General features: G+C 39.4%; 1 protein-coding gene across 1 annotated transcript; it reads left to right on the top strand.

The window, feature by feature from the left end:
• The first annotated feature begins 284 nt into the window (after positions 1 to 284).
• marchf10.L (membrane associated ring-CH-type finger 10 L homeolog) lies at positions 285 to 22440 on the top strand. Its single transcript, XM_018234871.2, has 12 exons — positions 285 to 454; positions 1310 to 1422; positions 3892 to 4041; positions 7559 to 7664; positions 11260 to 11412; positions 11919 to 12371; positions 16920 to 17619; positions 18857 to 19023; positions 19433 to 19542; positions 20614 to 20721; positions 21003 to 21045; positions 21526 to 22440. The coding sequence occupies exons 1-12, from the start codon at positions 412 to 414 to the stop codon at positions 21552 to 21554; spliced, it is 2175 nt and encodes a 724-aa protein (XP_018090360.1). The 5' UTR covers positions 285 to 411; the 3' UTR covers positions 21555 to 22440.
• Positions 22441 to 22888: the final 448 nt, after the last annotated feature.

Here is a 22888-nt window from a genome sequence, read left to right as displayed (position 1 = left end):
TCCCTACTGATATAATATAATACATAATACCTATTACTATATTCAACACAGTACCCAGCAGCAGCAGGGTAGATACATTATTATTGTTTCACACAAAGCAGCATTAGAACAGGAATTGTCACTTTACAGCAGGCTGCCACTGCTAATGTTTCTGAGAAGGCCTCGTTTCTATGGATACGCCTAGGAACCGGCCCAGGCTGCTCACACCTTTCCTGTTCCAGTTTCCATGGAGAGGGAGGGACGCTGAACTCCCCAGGCTGCTTACACTTACCTCCCAAGCCACGACTAGGACTGCAGCACAACTGTAGGAGCCAGGCTTTCTTTATACAGGAGCAGCCTCCCTTGCTTGGGGTGAGCAGCCATGGGGTCACCTGTAAGAAATAAAGAAGGAGGGGGAGTCAGTCAGAAATCATGGGTACAACTTGGTTCACCAGTATTTTGGGTAATATCAAAGGTACCGTTGGGTTTATATGTTATATAAACATTCCTGTGTTTCAGGTTCCGGATAAGGAAGTGTTTATTTTTATATAAACAACAACAACCCCTTGAAGGGCAGACAGTTTAATGTATTTATTTTCTAAAGTCATTTTGTGCAATTAAACAGGAATCCGCTGAAATGCAGTTTACTTTTCCTTGGGATCAGTGGCGGCTGAATGTAAACACTTCCTGTTTAACAAATATATTCATTTCCGTCCTTCCTCATCTGCCTGTAATGGGAAGAAATGATTTCCTTGTATATCACAGCCACAATGTTGCTCTAGACCCGGCCGGGATTTACAAACCAGCGACGTAATGAGGGTGCGTTTATTTCAAGCCAAAATCTGTATGAAGGGTTTTTAGCCATCTTCATTACAGGTGTTGCTCACCTAAAAATTCATTTTTATAATTATGGAGAGGGTGATATTCTGGGACAATTTGCAGTTGGTTTTCATTTTTTTTAGTTATTAAGCTTTTTATTCTTGCAGTTTGCAATTTCAGTAATCTGGCTGCTAAGGTCCAAATCCCCCTAGCAACCATGCACTGATTTGAATAAGAGACTGGTATATGAACAGGAGAGGCCTGAATAGGAATTGGAGTAATATAAAGTAGCAATAACAATAAATTAGTAGCTTTACAGGGCAGTTGTTTTTAGATGGGGTCAGTGACCCCCAAAGAGTCAGAAGAATGCAGAACATAATTCAAAAACGATAAAATAAAAAATGAAGACCAATTTGCTTAAAATTGGTAATTTAAAGATAAACTACCCCTTTAATCATCATCATCATATCACTTTCACCAGGTTCTGCTCCTCTTGCTGTTTTGTTCACAGGTTGTGGTATACGTATAATGTCCAATGTGGCGGAAGAAAGGGACAGAAGGAAATCGATTGCTAGTCGTCATCATATGAGGGACGTACAGCACAAAATAGACTCAGAGTATCAGGTAATTGCACTCACTGGGGCCCAGTCGCTGTTCCAAAGAAATGGCAGGTGATTCCATTGCTTTATGGGAGAAAAAACTGATAAAAGGGGAAGTATGCACACTAGTGATATACCTATTTTGTAATTTTAATGGTGTAGAATAAGTGCAAAGCAGGGTTGTTGTTTTGGGGCACAACAGAGCTTTTGGGGGCACATTACGTATACAAAGTAGGACTGTCTAAATTAAGGCCCTTCAGCCATACTTGCCATATTTCATTTACATTCCCAGGTATATTTACATACACTAGCATTGCTTTTAAACCAGAAAAGTAAAGTCTAAATTAGAATAAGGCTAGAAATGCTATATTTTGTATACTTAACATGAACATGAACTTACTGTACCACAAGTCTAATCAAACTAATGATTTATGCTTTCAAAGTTGGCCACAGGGAGTCACATCTTGTAACTTTGTTGTTATGTAATCTAATGTGTATTTTTATAGTTTTTGTATTGTTTAATACAAACTTTCTCCAACTCTGCCGAACCATTGGCTGCAGCAAAATAATCCTCCAAATAGAATCCCAGTTTATCTGTTTAAATCTGGCTCCATGATCTTTGTCCCTGCAGCTGAAGTTGGAAACAGTAAAGGCAAAAATAAAATCCAATACAAATCTCTACACGGTCGCCGACTGCTCTACAGGGAAACAAACAAAGCTGCTTGAGTTCTGCATGGCTGGGAAGTAAGGCGGGGGCTCCCCCTGCTGTACATAAGTATGATTGTTTCCCTGCAGAGAAGTTAGGGACCGTCTGACAATTCCTATCCACAGCAGTAAATGAAGGGGGAATTTCACTGCATACAGTCAGGTTTCTTATAAAAAAAACGGTACGCATATATATTGGAGATAATTTTCTTTTTCATTAAAGAAAGTAGAAATTGGATTTTATTTTTTGCCTTTACGTGCCCTTTAATCCTTACTTTAAAGAGAACCAACACAAAAATGAACATTTAATATACGCTTCAGCATACTAAATATAAATCATGGGTGGAGACATGCAAATGACACCCATGTTTCCCTATGGCCACCTATGCATCCCGAACTGCTGGTTTAATAGTGCAGATACAAAATTATAATATTGAGCCATTAGTAAATAACCCCCCTGCATAACTCACCTCTGCTTATCTGTAAACCAAAACAGACACTGCACGAGGGGAAAGGAAAGGGTTGTTTATACAGTGCTCATTAACTTATTTTGCTCATGTTGAAAAAAAGGTTATTCCGTATCCTGACCCGGCTAAGACCGGACATGCCCTTGATCTACGCTAGGCATTGCCTGTACAAATTATGTTGTCTATTGTCACCCAGTTAAAGGTTCATTGAGAGTATAAGTCCACATCACACACACAAATATGTGGCCCTTCCCAGGCACTTGCTTTGCAGTTGTTACTTTGCAGAAGTTCCGCACAGCTGTGAGATGTAAAAGGAAAAAAATATCTGTTGTTGAGGTTTAGGGATTGTGCAACAGCTTCAATGTCACTATAAAAAGAACAGACATCTACAAAAACAAGATGTTAAACACCCTGAGTCTCTGTAACCAGACAAGGGCCAAACATGATTTTGTGTTTTATTTGCACCTGTAATCTTTCATTAATTTAGTAGCACAATTGTTTTCATTGTGCTTTTGTGCCTATCTACTTCCTACCAGCTTTTAGATGTGTGTAAAACATGGCAGACAGGAGCAGGGACCCTTACTAACAGCAAACCACTATTTATTGCTTTACAACCATGCAATCTGAAAATATATAATAAAAGATAACGGCATACTATCTTATTATGGAGTATTTTAACCCCGAGGTGCAAGGCTCAGCCTATAGGGACACAAGGGAGCCCTGCACTTCCTATTTGTCATTGCCCAGGTGTAACAAATAGGGGTCCCTTTGCAATACACAGTATTTAGCCACAGGGGGTGCTACCTATGTTGGGGTTCTGACAACGATTCTTACCTGGGTGCTATCTGCAAGGAGTAGGTATGTTCTCCTCATGGTTTCCCCCAAGTTCTCTGATATTCTCCCTTCGTATAGGCAGGTTACTTGGCTCCTGATGAAATTTAAAAATGACCAATTATATTAGATATGCTGTTAATGCTATAAATAAAGCATAATTATACCTGTATAGACGCCACAGCTATTAAATATGAATCAGGATATGAACCCAAATACGGAAAGATGGAATTAGCATCACAGCCTTGCGATTGCTGACTCCAATTCCCAGCATCTCCCACTGGCCCCCTGAATGTTATAACAGCTTGAGTGCTGCAGACGTACCATCTCTATTTAGAGAAGCTTCTGCAAATGAGCCTATCCCAGAGATCAGCAGATGGTGAAGTTGATGTGAAATGTGATCTGCAGGTTGGGATAGCTTGTGTTTGCCTTCGCTGTTTCTGGTCTTCGGTGAATAATCACCCACCTTGGGGTTCCTACCTGTCTCCCAGGCTGATCTGCGCCGGCAGGAAAGGCATCGAGAGCAGGCTGAGCAAGCAAGGCTGAAGCAAACCATGTGTGCTCACACTCACCATCCCGTCTCCTCCATATACTCCACTCGCAGTTATAAGAAGCCATGGCAGTCGGGAATGACCTCGAAGGTAATGTACAAAGACCTCTGTAGCCTTTGGGCCATGGCTCCCAGCAGGACCTTCTCTTCATACTGTCAACTTATTACATTGCTTTCCATTCTAAAGTATTCCTTATAAACCAACCAAGTATTTCAGAATTATGCCTAAATTACAGCAAATTTGCATGTTGTATACATGACCTTTTCTGAAACTGCTTTATTTGATAAACTTCTAATTAACGCTTTAGTCGTGCATTTCAATTAACTGCATCACCACATTCCAGACATCAAACAACCCCAAACAGGCCCTGACTGGGATATAAAATGAGCCCCAACATTCCAAGTTCAGGTATGGGATCCGTTATACGGAGAGCTCCGCATTATGGCATAACCATCTCCCATAGACTCTATTTTATCCAAATAATCCAGATCTTTCAAAATGATTTCCTTTTTCTCTGTAATAATAAAACAGTAGCTTGTACTTTATCCCAACTAAGATATAATTAATCCTTATTGAAGGCAAAACCAGCCTATTGGGTTTATTTCATGTTTAAATGATTTTCTTGTAGACTTAAGGTATAAAGATCCAACTTGTGGAAAGATCTGTAATCCAGAAGACCTCAGGTCCAGTGCATACTGGATAACAGGTCCCATACCTGTACACAGAGGCTCAACCAGCCCCCCACCAGGCCAATAAATAGTGGGTGTCTATGACCTCTTACAGCAGCCTCTCTGCCCTTTGCTAGAACCCACTGACTGCCAGTCCAGGTCTGATACCAAAGGCAAAAACATTTATTTCCCCCATTGTGTATCTTGATTTTGCCTGCAGTCTTCTTCTTTCTGTTATTCACAGTGTCACAGGGCAGAGTAATGTCAATGTTGTGTTCCTTTGTCTCCTTTCAATCAGAGTAGGTTATCAACTGCATACCTCCTAGTTGTCCACTTTAAAGGGATACTGTCATGGGAAAAAAATTTTTTCAAAATGAATCAGTTAATAGTGCTGCTCCAGCAGAATTCTGCACTAAAATCCATTTCTCAAAAGAGCAAACTGATTTTTTTATATTCAATTTTGAAATCTGACATGGGGCTAGACATATTGTCAATTTCCCAGCTGCCCCAAGTCATGTGACTTGTGCTCTGATAAACTTCAATCACTCTTTACTGTTGTACTACAAGTTGGAGGGATATCACCCCCCTCCCTTTTCACCCCAGCAGCCAAACAAAAGAACAATGGGAAGGTAACCAGATAACAGCTCCCTAACACAAGATAACAACTGTCTGGTAGATATAAGACACATTCAGTTACATTGAGAAGGAAAAACAGCAGCCTGCCAGAAAGCATTTCTCTCCTAAAGTGCAGGCACAAGTCACATGACCAGGGGCAGCTGGGAAATTGACAAAATGTCTAGCCCCATGTCAGATTTCAAAATTGAATATAAAAAAATCTGTTTGCTCTTTTGAGAAATGGATTTCAGTGCAGAATTCTGCTGGAGTAGCACTATTAACTGATTCATTTTGAAAAAAACATGTTTTCTGATGACAGGATCCCTTTAAGTAATGGCATAGCCATATTTTGATGCCCGCACTTAATCTTGCGGGTTGCAGGATGGTTTGGGCCGAGTTCTTCCCTCCATTCTCATCGCCTGAGACCTTACTAGGGCAAGTCTATGAATAAAGGTGTGATTCTGGAGGTGGATACTGTGCAAAACAAGGCCTATGCAGATCAAAGGCAAAGCCTAATAGACCCCATTACTGCAGTTTAAAGGACAAGGAAAGCTGAATTCACTTTATGTTTAAAATTCAATCAGGATGGAGGGAAAAATGTACTGGCATGGGCATTTCTAAATCAGCACTGTGCTGTAATCTTACCTGTAATTCCCAGACATCCTTCACTAGACTTGTGACGTGCATGCATAGTATAAGAAGATATTCCCAACTTAGTATACACACGTGACACAAGCCCTATCCATTAAACTCATGTTGAAAAAGAGGGTACACTGCTCCTTTAATGGCAAACGTGACGCTCCCTACCACATTCTCATCTTTACGTTTGTTTCTCACAAACTCACCAACAACAATGAAAACACAGGACATGCCCTGCCAGTCACACAGACACACAAAAGACACACAATAGTTTCAGGCATGTGAAGATTCCCCCTGGCTGAGACAAAAAGACAATAAATAAATGTGAAATGAAAAAAAAGGTGGGGGAAACAAGAATCATAAAACATGGTGACTGCAAAATTGAAAGAGACAAGAGAAAATCAGAGAGCTGAACTGAAAGCAGCAGCAAGGAACAGTAAAAAGGATAAGGGAATTCAGGGCACAACAGAGAGATCTTATACATTAATATCCAAAAACAAAACAGGGAGGGAGATTAAAAAAGAGAAGACACAAAATTAAATGAAAACACAAACGGAGAAGAGTTAAAGGAGAACTAAAGCCTATCTAAAGAAGTAGCTAGAAATGTTGTACATGTTTTGTGCTTCTGTACCAGCAACCACAGCCCTTTAACAGTAAAGATCTATGTCTCCAAAGATGCCCCAGTAGCTCCCCATCTTCTTTTCTGCTGATTCACTGCACATGCTCTGTGCTGCTGTCACTTACTGAGCTTAGGGAGCCACTCACAATATACAGTACACATAGAATAGAAATGTCACAATATAAGGCTGATTAGTAATTAATACAGATAATTACTACATGGCAGCATAGAAACCAGTGCAATTAGCATCAGTATTTAATAATCAGCAAACCTGTAGCATCAGCTTATATTACAGGGGAAGCTCATTTTCTGCTGGATAATTAGTGACGAGCCCTAAGCTTAGCTTCTCAACAGCCAATCAGAGGCCACTGAGCATGTGAGTGTCACAGACACTTTCCAAGATGGTGACCCCCTGTGACAAGTTTGAAGTCCTGGATCATTGTTGCTATTGACAAGCTGAAACTTTAGGCTGGTGCAATAAGTTCAGCATATAAAATAGGCAATTTTTAGCCATATTCATTTTTAGGGTTTAGTTGTCCTTTAAAGCAAAAAGACATTTCAAGAGCAGAATGTATCTGAAGCTATAAACACAATTGATGGGAGAGAAAGAAACATAAAAGTACAATTAGGAGTAGTGAGATACAATGTGGGGTGTATGCCAGGACACATATATTGTGTTTTATTGTTACAAATACCCTGCTCACCCCCATGATTTCTGTACTGTTGTTTTCTTCTCCACTTTGACTCATAGGGGTATATTTATCAAAGAGTGAAGTTAATAGTGAAGTTCCGCCACTAGAGTGAAATTCTGCCACTTCCCATTCATTTCTATGGGGTTTTTAAAGGCGTATTTATCAAAGGGTGAAATTTCACTTTCACCCATTGATAAATACGCCTTTCAAAATCCCATAGAAATGAGTGGAGAGCTGCGGAATTTCACTCTAGCGGCGGAACTTCACTCTTTGATAAATTTACCCCTTAGCCTTTTTATACAGCTTTATAAGGAATCCTTTTGCTTATCAGGAAGAAGGGGAGTCATGTCTATTTGATCTCTTGCAACTTTCAGGTGACCGATGGGAGATCAGTACAGGGTGGACAAGACAGAAAGCTGCCAGACCGAAAAGCTCTGTCCAAACTTCCCGCTATCAACAAGGAGAAAAAGAACGCGAGGAGTAAGAAGGCACCTATGCTTAACATCTCTCTGTACAGACTATGAGCAAACGTAAAGGGAAGTAAACCCTCCTAACAAATTCATGTGATAATGCTTAGGGTGCTCTTCTGAGCACTTTTGCATTTAACATAATTTTTTACCATACTTTTCAAGATATTAGCCATTTTTACACCAATTATAGTAGAAGGAAAGGCTAAAATAAAGTAAGATTTATCAGAAAGGTCTATATAAATATACCAGTAAACCCTCAAAGTAATGCTGCTCTGAGTCCCCTGTCAAAAGAAACAGCACATTTCTTTCCTTCTATTGTGTACTCATGGGCTTCTGTATCAGACTTCCTGTTTTCAGCTTAAACCTACAGGGCTAGGGCTTGAGCATGCTCAGTTTGCTCCTCTCCCCCTCCCTACCTGCTGTAATGTGAATGCCAAGGGCGTAACTATAGAGGAAGCAGACCCTGCGGTTGCAGGGGGGCCCAGGAGTGTAGGGGGCCCAGTGAGACCCTAATTAATTAGCAATTTTAATATATCTTGGTAAAATAGGCCAACTTATAAATATTTTGGGGCCCTAAATTGAATTTGCTATGGGGCCCAGTAACAACTAGTTACGCCACTGGTGAATGCTCAGTAACTTGGGTTTTCCGGATAACAGATCTTTCTGTTATTTGGATCTTCATACCTAGAGTCTACTAGAAAATCATGTAAACATGAAATAAACCCAATAGGCTGGGTTTGCTTCCAATAAGGATTAATTATATCTTAGTTGGGATCAAGTACAAGCGACTGTTTTATTATTACAAAAAAAAAGGAAATCATTTAAAACAATTTGAATTATGTGGATAAAATTGAGTTTTTGGGGTATATTTATTAAAGAGTGAAGCTAATAGTGAAGTTCCGCCACTAGAGTGAAATTCCGCAGCTCTCAATTCATTTCTTTGGGATTTTTATGGGCGTATTTATCAAAGGGTGAACGTTCACTTTCACCCATTGATAAATACGCCTTTCAAAATCCCATAGAAATGAATTGAGAGCTGCGGAATTTCACTCTAGCGGCGGAACTTCACTCTTTGATAAATTTACCCCTATGGGCGACAGCCTTTCTGTAATCCAGAGCTTTTTGGATAATGGGTTTTTGGGTTAACAGATCCCATACCTGTACTACCAACTTCACAGAATCTATGGCATTTTGAGCACAATCATATACATAGCTTTCAATATTTTCATTCTAAATATACAAAGGGAAAATATAAAAAAGAGTGAATCCTCTGATTGAGGCATTCTCCATGAAAAACATCACATCCCTTGGTAAATTTATGGAATATCTTCCCCCAACACATAAACAATATACATATAAGCGATAGAACAGATAGAAATACAAATATGTAGCTAAATGGATTTCCATGTGCATTCATTCTGTGTATTGTCATCCTGCAAGTTGTTAAGGGATCATCAATAAAAGATGAACCCTGCTTGTGAAGCTTATAGTTCCCCTTGAGAGTTGGCGTTTGCTGCTCGATTGATTTAATGGGAGCCTAAAGTATAGTTTTTAACATAATGGGAACGGAGCCCCAAGGCTTCCTTTCTAGAAATTTGACTTGATGTCTTGCCTAAAGGTGCCGGGAGATTAATGGCATTATCCGAGGGGATTTCTATATCTATCTATATGAAGTATACAGGCGAGTGATATAATAGAAGTCCTTGCCCTTAGAAGTGTATGATCTGTCGAGCATACTGGTGTCTTTGCCTCTTTTTAATTATGAGATCCTGATTAATGTTCAGTATAATTAGTGTACGGTGGATATTTAACGTTGGCAGAAGCTTAAAGGCCAACTTAAGCCTGGCAATGGATTAGACTAGACAAGAAGTACCATGTGTTTAGGGATTTATGGGCCAGCCAAAGACTCCAGGAGTTTGAGGGTAACCTGGATCAACACCCATATCTCTAGGTCGGTTTTGGAATCTACTAGGGATGAACACTATTTTGGATTCGGCCAAACCCCCGAATCCTTCACGGAAGATTCAGCCGAATACTGAACCGAATTTGCATATGCAAATTAGGGGTGGGAAGGGGAAAACATTTTTACTTCCTTGTTTTGTGACAAAAAGTCACACGTTTTCCCTCCCCGCCCCTAATTTTATATGCAAATTAGGATTCCGATTCGGTGGGCCGAAGGATTCTGCCGAATCCAAATCCTGACGAAAAAAGCCGAATCCTGGATTCCCCAGAATCTACCAGGGGAGAGGGAGAAGGAACTCTAAAGGTTGCCAAAAATGCACAAGGAACCACTGGGCCATTACTCCTCGTTAGGGATTTTGATCCATCCTGTAGCCGCTGTACAGCCATTTGCAACGAGACATAGATCGACTATTGAGGCTCCCAGAAGCAACAGTGAGATGTCCTTAAGTGAAGACATAAAAGGATAGGGGGGAAAGGTGCCACCTTGTGGAAAACTTTAATTCTGAAGTCTAGAGTCTTGCTCATACAGAAGTGTTCTAGATACTTATTTGTGTAATGGGAAACTAAATTATAATATGTTCTTATAAGTGCCATTCTAAACCAGTGGATGGATTAATGGATACTGCATTAGAAAGTATCTAGTTCTCCCTGACCTTCAGACGATCATTCACTAAACCATGATCAATCCAGTTTTCACAAGGTGAGACATATCATGTCTCAGTTCTTGGGAATTAGTTGCAGGTATGTGGGGAGATACCAAGTACCATAGGGCACAATGGTCCCAGTATTATATCAGTGTTGTCCAAACTGCACCCCCTTCTGTGTTATCTCCCAACAACCAAAGACAACTGAAAGCTCAAGATAGGAGAAGAGCAAGTGCATAGGCCGGCTCTGATATACTGACACAATTAGGGATGCACCGAATCCAGGATTCGGTTTGGGATTCAGCCAGGATTCAACCTTTTTAAGCAGATTTGGCCCAGTGGCGTAACTATAGAGGAAGCCGACCCCGCAGTCACAGGGGGGCCCGGGTAACAGGGGGGGGGGGACAGTGGTCTGCTTCCTCTATAGCTAATAAAAAAAACCTCCCCAGCCGCTCACTTACCTGCGCGAAGGAAGGGGTACGCAAGTCAGGGTGGGAGTGGGCAGGGTGGAAGCGGGATGTGGGCGGAGTGGAAGCTGGATGGGAAGTGGGCGGGAGAATGAGGATCGGAGTGTGCCGGGCCCCTCTGAAGATTTTTTTGCAAGGGGGCCAACTGATTTGGCTGAATCCTTGTGCCTGGCCAAACCAAATCCGAATCCTAATTTGCATATGTTAATTGGGTGCAGGAAGAGAGCACTTGATGAAGGGGCTTGACCCCGAAACGTTTGCTTATTGGGATCTCACCGAAATAAAAAGATAATGATTTGAATTGAAGCAGAAGCATTGAAGTGAGTGTGCCATTTGTTTCTATTTTTGTGGATATGCAGGAAGAGAAATCACAAAACAAGGAAGTAAAAACATTTTTTTTAACTTTTTCCTTTCCACCCCTAATTTACATATGCAAATAGTGGATTTGACGCATCCCTAGCCACAATCTATAGATCAGATATATAAGAGAGGATGACCCTGATATGCTAAATGCCTATATTCACATTGCTAGATATACAGCCAAAGACCGTAATGCAAAAGGAGAGACTGCAAAGACCCCAACTTCTTCCACGGCTGAGTACAACAGAAAGAAGAGGAGAAGCACACATAAAAGTTGGAAAGCCGTCCACAGATCAGAGGCAGACGTGCGCCCTTTCCAGATTTGGTGAGGTTTATGTGTGTCTGGCCTCCTTTGCTAGACCTAAATTCATCAAGAGTAAAGCTGGATAGCAATAAAGAACAATTGTGCTATAGAAAAGCATTCTGAATTGACCGCCCTTGCTACAGGTCTTTTCACTCCCAATAGAAATTACAGTAAGTTTCTAAACATGCCAATACACAGACAGATATTGGCCTCAATAGAGTCAGCAGCCTTAAGGCCAATATTATGGTTCCCACCTGTTTGTAAGAAGGAGTATTATTCTTATTCATACACAGCATGCTATGATTTGCCACATACTGCTATCCTCTGGCCTCTAGCAAGGATGAGTTCTCAGAGTATTAAACAAAATTATATCATCATCATGTAATAATTTAAGGGAATGATGTCTTTGGCTTTAATTTGTAAAAAGTATAATGCATCTCACTCGGTTTACACATCTTCTATATTTGAATTTGAATTGATGTTGCATTTACCTTAGAGTTCTCAAAATACCTTTTATTCATTTAAAGATCCACCAGGAGATGCTGGGAAATTAAAGACAAAAAAGGGAAATCTGAAAACAAACAGAAGACGATTTAGTTTAAACCCAAAGAGCTATGGAAGTACAGATAGAGCTTTAAGCACCATTGGACACAGAGAACATACATCACTCCAAGCGAACGCCCCTTCTATCCATGGCTTAGGAGCAAGACCTCAGGTGGAATCAAGTAGAGGAACTACTATCACATCGACTAGGTTTACCGTTGTTTCTTCTGATAGACTGCAAGGACTCGCTGAACAGAATCCAGACGGAAACGAGGAAACGATAATGCAGGATAATGTAAATAGAGAGAACCTGCCATCTGTCCCAGAAGTGCCTCCAGTTCATTTAGAAAGGAATGTCAGGTCTAGAAGGGCCCAGATGAGTAACAGATCAGATGAAAATAATGAAGAAATGAGAAGAGAAAGATCCTTAGATGTATGCAAATATATCAGGTTGTATCCAAGGACAAACTTTGGTTTCCCCACAGTTCAGCACTTGCAGGTCCTCCTCCACCTGTTTGAGACGATCTCCAAGTACAGAAAATAAAGTGCTAGAATCCTCAAAAATTCATTGAGGAGGGGGATTTAACAGAAAGAATAAAATATAGTGTAGTATTTTTTCAAAAAAAAAATTTTTTTTTTTTTTTGTTATTTGTTTTTTTTTTTTTTTTTTTTTTTTTTTTTTTAAAGAATTTCTTAAACACCCACCGTGATTATTGACAGTGATAATAGTGTTCTTTTATTTGGCTTAGAAAAAGAGAGCCCAAACTGTGATGGTTGTGAAATAACAAGTGAAAAAAATATATATAAAAAAATGAAAAATGAAAAATAAAAAATAAAAAATAAAATATAAATAAAAATAAAAATAAAAAATAAAAAATAGAAAAGAGTGAAAAGTGAATTTGTTCAGTGAATTAATAAATACCAACGATTTCTTTCCAAGTGATAATAAATGCAGTGTTATTCATTACTTAAAACACATTCAGTGCAGTAGGTGAATATTAATGTGATTAGTGAATATTTAGTGTGGGTTAAAATTCCCCTTAGATTTTTCTCGTTTGAGATCCACACTCTATGGATTAGAGGAAAGGTAACGTAAAATACTTTGCCACAATTCCGGTACAACCGGTTGTGCAGCTCACTCACCAAATGTGAGTTAAGGGAGAGCGTCTGATAGGTCCTGTTCGCGCTGTTTCCACTCTTTTTCTGCTATCCAGGTTTTTGTAAGAGGGATAAAAATGGAGAGGGGCATGTGCAGGGATCACTTTAAAACAGTTTAATAGAATAAAAAATACACTCACAAACACGATCGGTAAAACTGCAAAAAGGATTGGTAAAAGTCCCGCGAAAGTCGCTGTGTTTCCTTGGCGTCCCTCGGAAGGTACAGACGTCTCTCTGGGTCGGGTACTCCTGCAAAAGGTTAGCGTGGTCTTTTTCGCTTACGCGTTTCGCCTGGCTGGCTTCTTCCTGAGCGATGACGTCCACATACTTTCTTGCCCCTTTATTCTCTGTGCGCTCTCAACCAAACTTCCAACAACTTTATTTACAAGTGTTCCAGTGCATTTAGGCACTGTTCTTTATGCAGCTAGTGCGTATCATAACTTTAAAAAATCTTGTCCTATTATTTCTACACCCACAAAGAGTTTAGTGTACCCATTTATACATATAAAACAATTAAACATATGTATTTAACATTTCTACAGTATTAAAAATCCATTATTATTAAAAAAATTTTTAAAAACAATTTAGAAAACAATTTAAAAAACAATATAAAAGGAATAATAAATAGAACAGAAAAGGAATATATTATAAGTAAATATCCGGTGACTCCTGTTTTTTACATTCTTCCAAAAATTCACAAGAATCCAATTACACCACCAGGAAGACCCATTATTTCAGGTATAAATTCCCTAACCAGTAACCTTTCCCACTACATTGATACAAAACTTCAACCGTTTGTAAATCAACTACCCTCCTATTTAAAGGACTCAACACAAATACTTAATTTATTGACAAATCAAAAATGGGAGAAAAATTGGCTGCTAGTAACTTTAGATGTTAAAGCACTTTATACTAGTATACGACATGAGCAGGGGATACGAGCAATACAACATTATTTAAATAGTGATGAGGAAATAAGTCCAGAATCGAAAGAATTTATTTTAAATAGTATACAATTTATTCTACAGCATAACTACTTTTGGTATGAGGGAAGCTATTATTTACAAACCTGCGGGACAGCAATGGGTACGAGGTTCGCGCCCAGTTATGCAAATCTTCTTATGGGATTCTGGGAGGAGATGTTTTTGGGACCTGAGATACAGGACGCGGACCTCGTACTCTGGAAACGCTACATAGATGATATTATACTAATCTGGACCAAGGGTGAAGTGGAACTAATGCACTTTATAGAAAGGATCAATAAGAATGACTTTAATTTGGACTTCACATTGAAATTTAGCCCAGAAGAAATAGAATTCTTGGATCTACATATTTTTATAGAAGATGAAAAAATACACACCAAAACCTTTTTTAAAGAAGTAGACACGAATACTTATATTTTGGCATCTAGCAATCATAACCCACAATGGATAAAAAATATTCCAAAGGGACAATTTAGAAGAGTGAGGAAGAATTGCAGCAATCTAAGAGATTATGATAAACAGTGTAATATTCTCAAAGAAAGATTCACAGAAAGAGGATACAAAGAAAAGGATATAGAAGAATCATATGAAAAGATAAGACAGGAAAATAGGGAAGAAATGCTTAAATACAAAAAAGACAAGGAAATAGAAAAGAAAGAAAACGAGAAAGATTCCTTTAATATGTGCTTTGTTACACAATACAATACAAAGGCCAGGGAAATAAATAAAATAATTGAAAGACACTGGAATGTATTAAGCACAGATAAAGAACTGCAATCGGTCCTTCCAACAAAACCAAAAGTCATATTTCAAAGGGCCCCAAACATCAGACAGAAACTTGTAAGGACAGGAAATACAGATATTACCATAAAAGAAAAATATCCAGGTTTTTTCCCCTGTGGCCTATGCAAAGCATGCAGACATACTACAAAATATAAGACATTTATCAGTAAAGTAACAAATGAAACATTTGAAATAAAAGATCTGATTAAATGTGAAACAGCGAATATTATATATGGGCTAGAATGTCCCTGCGGATTGCAATATGTAGGGAAAACAAATAGAAAGTTAAAGGAAAGGATAGGAGAACACATAAATAATATAAAGAAAGGAAATATGAAGCATTCCGTATCTAAACACTTCACAGAAAAACATAACAAAAATCCGTCAGGCTTGAAATGGTGGGGTATAGAAAAAGTTAAAAAGAATTGGAGAGGAGGGAACCTGGTGACCAAAACCCTACAAAGAGAAAGCTGGTGGATACATAGGATAAAATCCCTCACCCCTTTGGGGTTAAACATAGACTTTAACCTTAAAGCGTTTTTAGACAAATAAATAAGCAATAGAGTCACAAAAATCCTGAATGTAACTATTTTTTACTGATAACACTATGGGGATTGAAACTGTTACTTTTGTAATGATAATTGACACTTCCCTTAAACAATTCTAGATAAGGAAACAGCTACTTGTTCCAGGTCTTATCAGGAGACAGAAATAGACACTTTGAATTGTAAGTTTCATAAAATACAGAGCGATGCCATACAAGCTATATGCGAGAGTGTGACAAACATTGTATGTGACAATTATCACTTAAACTAATGTTGGAGTCCAAGTTTTATATTGTTTTTTAAATTGTTTTCTAAATTGTTTTTAAAAATTTTTTTAATAATAATGGATTTTTAATACTGTAGAAATGTTAAATACATATGTTTAATTGTTTTATATGTATAAATGGGTACACTAAACTCTTTGTGGGTGTAGAAATAATAGGACAAGATTTTTTAAAGTTATGATACGCACTAGCTGCATAAAGAACAGTGCCTAAATGCACTGGAACACTTGTAAATAAAGTTGTTGGAAGTTTGGTTGAGAGCGCACAGAGAATAAAGGGGCAAGAAAGTATGTGGACGTCATCGCTCAGGAAGAAGCCAGCCAGGCGAAACGCGTAAGCGAAAAAGACCACGCTAACCTTTTGCAGGAGTACCCGACCCAGAGAGACGTCTGTACCTTCCGAGGGACGCCAAGGAAACACAGCGACTTTCGCGGGACTTTTACCAATCCTTTTTGCAGTTTTACCGATCGTGTTTGTGAGTGTATTTTTTATTCTATTAAACTGTTTTAAAGTGATCCCTGCACATGCCCCTCTCCATTTTTATCCCTCTTACAAAAACCTGGATAGCAGAAAAAGAGTGGAAACAGCGCGAACAGGACCTATCAGACGCTCTCCCTTAACTCACATTTGGTGAGTGAGCTGCACAACCGGTTGTACCGGAATTGTGGCAAAGTATTTTACGTTACCTTTCCTCTAATCCATAGAGTGTGGATCTCAAACGAGAAAAATCTAAGGGGAATTTTAACCCACACTAAATATTCACTAATCAGATTAATATTCACCTACTGCACTGAATGTGTTTTAAGTAATGAATAACACTGCATTTATTATCACTTGGAAAGAAATCGTTGGTATTTATTAATTCACTGAACAAATTCACTTTTCACTCTTTTCTATTTTTTATTTTTTATTTTTATTTTTATTTATATTTTATTTTTTATTTTTTATTTTTCATTTTTCATTTTTTTATATATATTTTTTTCACTTGTTATTTCACAACCATCACAGTTTGGGCTCTCTTTTTCTAAGCCAAATAAAAGAACACTATTATCACTGTCAATAATCACGGTGGGTGTTTAAGAAATTCTTTAAAAAAAAAAAAAAAAACAAATAACAAAAAAAAAAAATTTTTTTTTTTTTGAAAAAATACTACACTATATTTTATTCTTTCTGTTAAATCCCCCTCCTCAATGAATTTTTGAGGATTCTAGCACTTTATTTTCTGTCCTTAGATGTATGGTCAGCCTATTACCATCTTAGGAATTCCCATCTTCAAGACTCAGAGGTGGACACCACCATTGCGAGTGAGGACGAGAGCCAGATTAGTGATCACTCTCTGAATAGCATGGTCAGTAACAGCTTGTACTCCATGAGGTCTAGCAGGGGAGGGACGCCACTTAGCAGCAGGTTAAGACGTAATGTTATTTCAGGCCGAACATCTCCTGAAGGAACGCAGGACATTATTCGTAATACATCAGGAGTGAATGATCTGCCCCAAAGTGACTCTCTATCTACATCTCTGGACTTGTTGGAAGAAGAAGAATGGCCAAATGTCAATATAATAGAGGTTCAAGATCTAGAAGGTATCAGGGAGCCTTTCCCACCGGAACCAGAAAGGTTAAGTCTTGTTATACCAGCAGATGCAAATATCATGGATCATGGCCCACACCATTCAACCTCTAGATCTTCTGCTGAAGGCAGAGAACAGTCCTTACCCCGTAATGACCCATTTCTTATTCTGCCCTTCCTTGGGCTTACTCCCACACCTACAGCACCCAGCATACAAGCCCTGCGGGAAAACCTTGACTTAATAGCCTCAACCCTACCCACCATAAGACATCGTAGAAGAATTGTTGGACGAGCCACAGAAGAGACAAAAGTAGCCAAAAGACCAAAGGCTGACCCTGAGAGGCTCAGGAAGATAAAGGAGAGGTGAGCAGTGTCTGTTTTTTCAAAATTAAAGTAACCTAGATTTTAATAGTGTTAGATTGGAGTTCTACTGGAAGACCTGACCTTGGGTCCCCCCAAATGACAAGCCCAATTCACTGCCACTGTACTGCAAGATGTTTTAAAAAACAAAGACATTTTATTTTGAAGATAATGTCCCTCTAAGTAACCAATTGAGGGTCTCCCATACATTGCCAGAAAAGTAAGTGAGCCATCCGGGCATGTTAATAAGGGCACATTGTATCCTCCTACATTCTGTTAGTCAAATAGAGGGGAAATACAGTCCATATGGCAGCAGATCCTTCATAATGACTTCTGATGAAATCGCTCGGAGTGCCTCCAGACATTCATGCCCAGCTCTCCAAATTAGAGATTCCTTTTTTGCAGACTGTTTTATTATCCCACGGGGAGACATTCCTTGGCAATACAATAATGCTCAGCGTATTTAATGCACTTTTAATTGTAATAAAGAGTACGCATCAGAAACGGCAGCTTTGTAGCTCTGGCTCAGTTTAGAAGGGGTAGTAACTAATGGCTGCAATATTATTCATGTAGCTAACACAGCAACGGCATTAATAATACAGAGGGAGCAAGAGGCTGGTTTGTTATTTGAATAATAAAGTGAATCAATGACCTTTATATACAGTACGTTGTATTTAAACACATGCAAATAGTATGTATAACACAGCATGGCAATGAAAAATTTGATTATATTTTAGCGTACACTGTTTCTGGACCCCACAGCTGAATCGATAATTGCCCTACAAGCTGGGGTTCCAATTGTGGCCAGAAATCAATATAAAAATCCCATTCCCTATTTGAGTGTTGTTACACATCGCACAGGGTAACACATAGGGGTAGATTTAGCAAGGGTTGAATAGTAAATTTCATTTTTCAAAATTCACACATTCGAATTTTAATGTAAATTCGAATGTCAATTTATCATACTCAACCATGGAAACAGTCCTCATTCGAATATTCGCCACCTAAAACCCGAAAGAAGTCCGTTGAGCCATTTGGGGATGTTAATGGCCTTCCTGGCATTTCAGTTCTCAATTCGTACGAATCGAATACGATTTGAATATTCAGGTCAGAACCATTCGATCAAATATTTGACATTCACATTTTTAAAATTTTATATTAAATAACCTCCCAGTCGAATTAAAACATTTTGACATGAATTAGAACTTTGATAAATGGGCCTCATAGTATGTTTGTCCAGCCTCCTGCAGGAAGACTCCGAGGAGGACGGAGACAGTTGCCGCATTTGCCTCACCAGAGGGGACACCACAGAAAACCAGCTGATATCACCCTGCCAGTGCACCGGGAGCTTGCAATTAGTACACCAGGAATGTCTAAAAAGATGGCTGATCTCCAAGATCCAATCAGGTATCATGTGCCCGCTAAAGGTTTCCTACCATTAAATGAAAGTTGCTGTGCCTTGTTCCCGTCCAACGTCCTTCATATCTTCAGTCCATGAGATTTATATTATAGAGGAAGTAGTTAGATGTCCAAAAGCTGAACCCCTTTATGATTTTTGCCCCCTGACTGGCAGTCCTCCTTTAAGTATATAATGGGCCTCAGCCTTTCTTCACCTTGCAACATGAAGGTGAAGTCAATGTCATTACCTGCCAGTAATAAAATATCTAGCTGTAGATATCGGAGTCTCAGATAACCTTGGCCTTCAAAAATGAGTCAGCCCCATCCTGTTTTGGTTATTATTTAGCCTCCTTGTGCCCGGCAATATAACAGGGAGGTCGGTTTCAGAATCTTATTCCATAATGGACTCCGATTGCAGGTGCTGAGCTGGATGCCGTGAAAACCTGTGAGATGTGCAGACAGAACGTAGATCCAGGCATTGAGGGCTTTGATATCCATGAGCAGTACAGACAACATCACAGATCAGAGGTGATGGATTGTGCGGGTAGATTAATAATGGTCACCCATGCCTACTTTGTGCCATCCTGTGCTGTACAACAAAGGGAGGATGTCCTGGGTGTATCAGAACTTAATCCAACGTTGTGTCCAGTATGACCAGTGATCCAATATTGGAAGGTTGGAAAATAGTAATGACAACTTTTATTCTAAAGTGCTTTAAGAGGGACATAAACCAAATATAGGACATTTGCAATCCTGTGGTAATTCAGTTAGCAGGAAGCTCTGCATCTGTAATCTGGAAAGAATTACTGTTCCTGAGAATAATGTAGAATAACTGATAATAGGAGGCAGGGGAGGACCTCAGCCAGAGAGAAGCAGTTCTGTCCCTCCATCTTCAAGAACAAGCATCCAAATGCCAGGAGTGTTGCTTATAATATTTACACACTGGCACAGCATCCCTTACAGACTCCTGCTGCTCCTGGTCTAAGATGTCTAAAAAAATTCCAAAATGAATGCATTTTGGTGGGTTTATGGCCCCTTTAAAGAAGATGGAAAGCTACCAAGGCAGTTTATTGCCAATAGATTAGCTACAACAGTGCAAGCTAGAACGCCATTTTTATTCTTTAGAATGCTTTACCACACCTGAGTAAACAGCTCTAGACACTGTCTCTGTTTGTTTAGAATAGCAGCTGCCATATTAGCTTGGTGTGACATCACTTCCTGCCTGAGTCTCTCCCTGCTCACTCATAGCTCTAGGCTCAGATTACAGCAGGGAGGGGAGGAGGAGCAAACGGAGCATGCTCAAGCCCTAGCCCTGGAGGTTTAAGCTGAAAACAGGAAGTCTGATACAGAAGCCCATGAGTACACAATAGAAGGAAAGAAATGTGCTGTTTCTTTTGACAGAGGACTCAGAGCAGCATTACTTTGAGGGTTTACTATTGTATAAATATAGACCTTTCTGCTAAACCTTACTTAGTTTTAACCATTCCTTCTCCTTTAACCAGACAGATATTGGATTTATTCATGGTAGTTGAGTCAGAAAATACAAATTATTCGTCTCTGTAGTGATTGAGCCTAGATCTTGTCTTGTTATCTTGGCAGCGGAGCTCAATGAACCCCAGTTTGTACCTGTTGCTCCTACTCCATCTCTATGAGCAGAGGTATGAGGAACTGCTGCGACTGACTCACACACAAAACCAAGTGTCAGAGGTGGGTGAAAGCATCTCTCAGTATTGTGCACTCTCTTCCCTATGCATTATATATATATATATATATATATATATATATATATATATATATATATATATATATATATGTACTGTATATAGATCCACACATACGCTCCTGGATAATGCATAGCACATAGCTCTGTAGCCCCAAAGCAGAACTAAGTAGTCAATAGTCTATCATCTTCCTTTTGGGTTGGGATGAGTTGAACGTGTGTCTCTCAGCTGTGGACTTAACAAATCCTGTGTATATTTTTTTTTCAGATCTCAAGACGTCTGTCCGACCTCAGGACAGGAAGGATGGACGGTAGGTTGCTGGTTTGGCATCTCTTGGCAAGAGGAACATAAGCTGTACTCACTACAAGGAAAATGCAGATGTAGAACATAACATGAATCTACGTGCACCCTTCTCCCCTATGCACCCATGTTTCCCAATATATTCCTTGTATAGCCATATCTACATGGGATGACGGGAAGTTCTGTCCAGTCAGTGTTCTCTAAATACATCACCAGGCACAGGATCCATTTTCCGGATCCGCCTAATGTCCATTGGCTCCTTTCTAGAAGCGGCACCACAACTAGAGGAGGGAAGTGCATGTCCCATAGCTCTACCTGCCAGGGTTCACTTGTAGGAGTCCAATTGCAGTGAGAAGGAGAGAAGTTCTGTTTCAAAGTCTCCATTTTGAACAGTGCAACTTCCATTCCTCCCACATGCCCAACTCCACTTGAGTAGAAAAGGACTGACTCCATGTTCCATTTTCTATATCTGATTTCTTTCTTTTTTCAGACTCAAGTGACTCTACAGAGAACTCTTAATTTTCCGTCCCAAATGGAGAGTGTGGGCATGAACATTCTGCATCGGAGCCATGGCTTCTCCCCTAAGGTCACTTGCCCCCACAAATGGTCTCAAACTCCTGTCTACCAAGATGGCCAAGTTCCACCAGCCTTAACAGGTCTATTGTGTAATAAATAGATACACATGGCATCCCTATGGGAACTGTAATACTGTCCTATTCAATTGCAAATAATAAATCTCTATCTCTATACTGTATCTTAACATTTAAATAGCAATGATTCTCAGCAGTGTTTAGGGCTGTTTGATCTAATGCAACCAGGGATGTTTTAAAGGGGTAGTTAAATTATTTATTAACTTTTTTGTTTCGTTTGGAACTTCAGCAATCTGGTTGCTAGGGCCCAATCTACCCTAGCAATGATGGTGGTCTGTGAAGGTGAGGAACCACCTTAAATGTATGACACTGGGTGAACTTAGGGTAGTCCAGTGCACAAAAGATATATAGATCTCACATCTGGGTGCTAGGAGGTTGATCTCCCAGGTATTACAGTATATTTGATTCATAGATGAAAAATTTGGATTAGTGTCACTTTAGCAACAGGACTTCTTTCTGGAACTCTAGTGCCATCTTGTGGGTAATATTGGAATGATTTTAGGTGCAAAAGGCAGACCCGAGGAGCTTCCCAAGCAGCTGATCAGCAAGGAGGGCAGTAACTGACCCCCCATATCTGTACTTCCCAGTGATAAGACTGAGGGATCAGGAAACCGAAAGAGCAGAGATTATCAGTGAGCCCAGTAGAATCGTATGCATCTCAGTTCCACTGATTATACTGCAGTGCAGGCTGGGAAATGATTGCAATCTGTTTTCATTTTTATTATTTGTGGTTTTTGAGTTATTTAGCCTTTTTATTCAGTTTGCAGTTTCAGCCGTCTAAGGTCCAAATTCCCCTAGCAACCATGCATTATTTTGAATAAGAGACTGGAATATGAATATGGGAACGAGAGATGCATTTCTTTTCAAGGCATAGAACATGTGAAACTAGGACAGAGGAAAGGAGATACTGAGATATCTTTAAATTAAAGAGAGTTTTGGAAACAGTGTAATTTCTCCTACCGCACACCTGTAGTTCACCAATCCTGCAACTGGTGGTGCGTTCCTTCCGTTGACCCGGCCGGGTCCCTTAGCAACGTATGGGACTCTGATGAAGGGTGGGTGTTCCCCCCCTACACACACCCTGGAAACAGAACAGCCGGCAGGATTGAACAAAGATTGGGAGATCAAATATTATCTAGATACCTAACATATAAAACAACTATAAAAAAACATATAAAACATGTACATATAAAATAATAAAAA

This window comes from Xenopus laevis, chromosome 9_10L, assembly GCF_017654675.1.
Source record: "Xenopus laevis strain J_2021 chromosome 9_10L, Xenopus_laevis_v10.1, whole genome shotgun sequence".
Taxonomy (NCBI): domain Eukaryota; kingdom Metazoa; phylum Chordata; class Amphibia; order Anura; family Pipidae; genus Xenopus; species Xenopus laevis.
Note: the sequence above shows the minus strand (reverse complement) of the source record. Positions and strands in the feature narration are given on the sequence as shown.

What these genes read in the sequence shown, in the direction of transcription:
- marchf10.L (XM_018234871.2), top strand. Translation starts at nt 412, where the DNA reads ATGGGTACAACTTGGTTCACCAGTATTTTGGGTAATATCAAAG. An exon ending in GGAGAAAAAGAACGCGAGGA is followed by an intron (nt 7,665 to 11,259) that starts GTAAGAAGGCAC and finishes TCACATTGCTAG; the next exon opens with ATATACAGCCAAAGACCGTA. An exon ending in CTCAGGAAGATAAAGGAGAG is followed by an intron (nt 17,620 to 18,856) that starts GTGAGCAGTGTC and finishes ATGTTTGTCCAG; the next exon opens with CCTCCTGCAGGAAGACTCCG.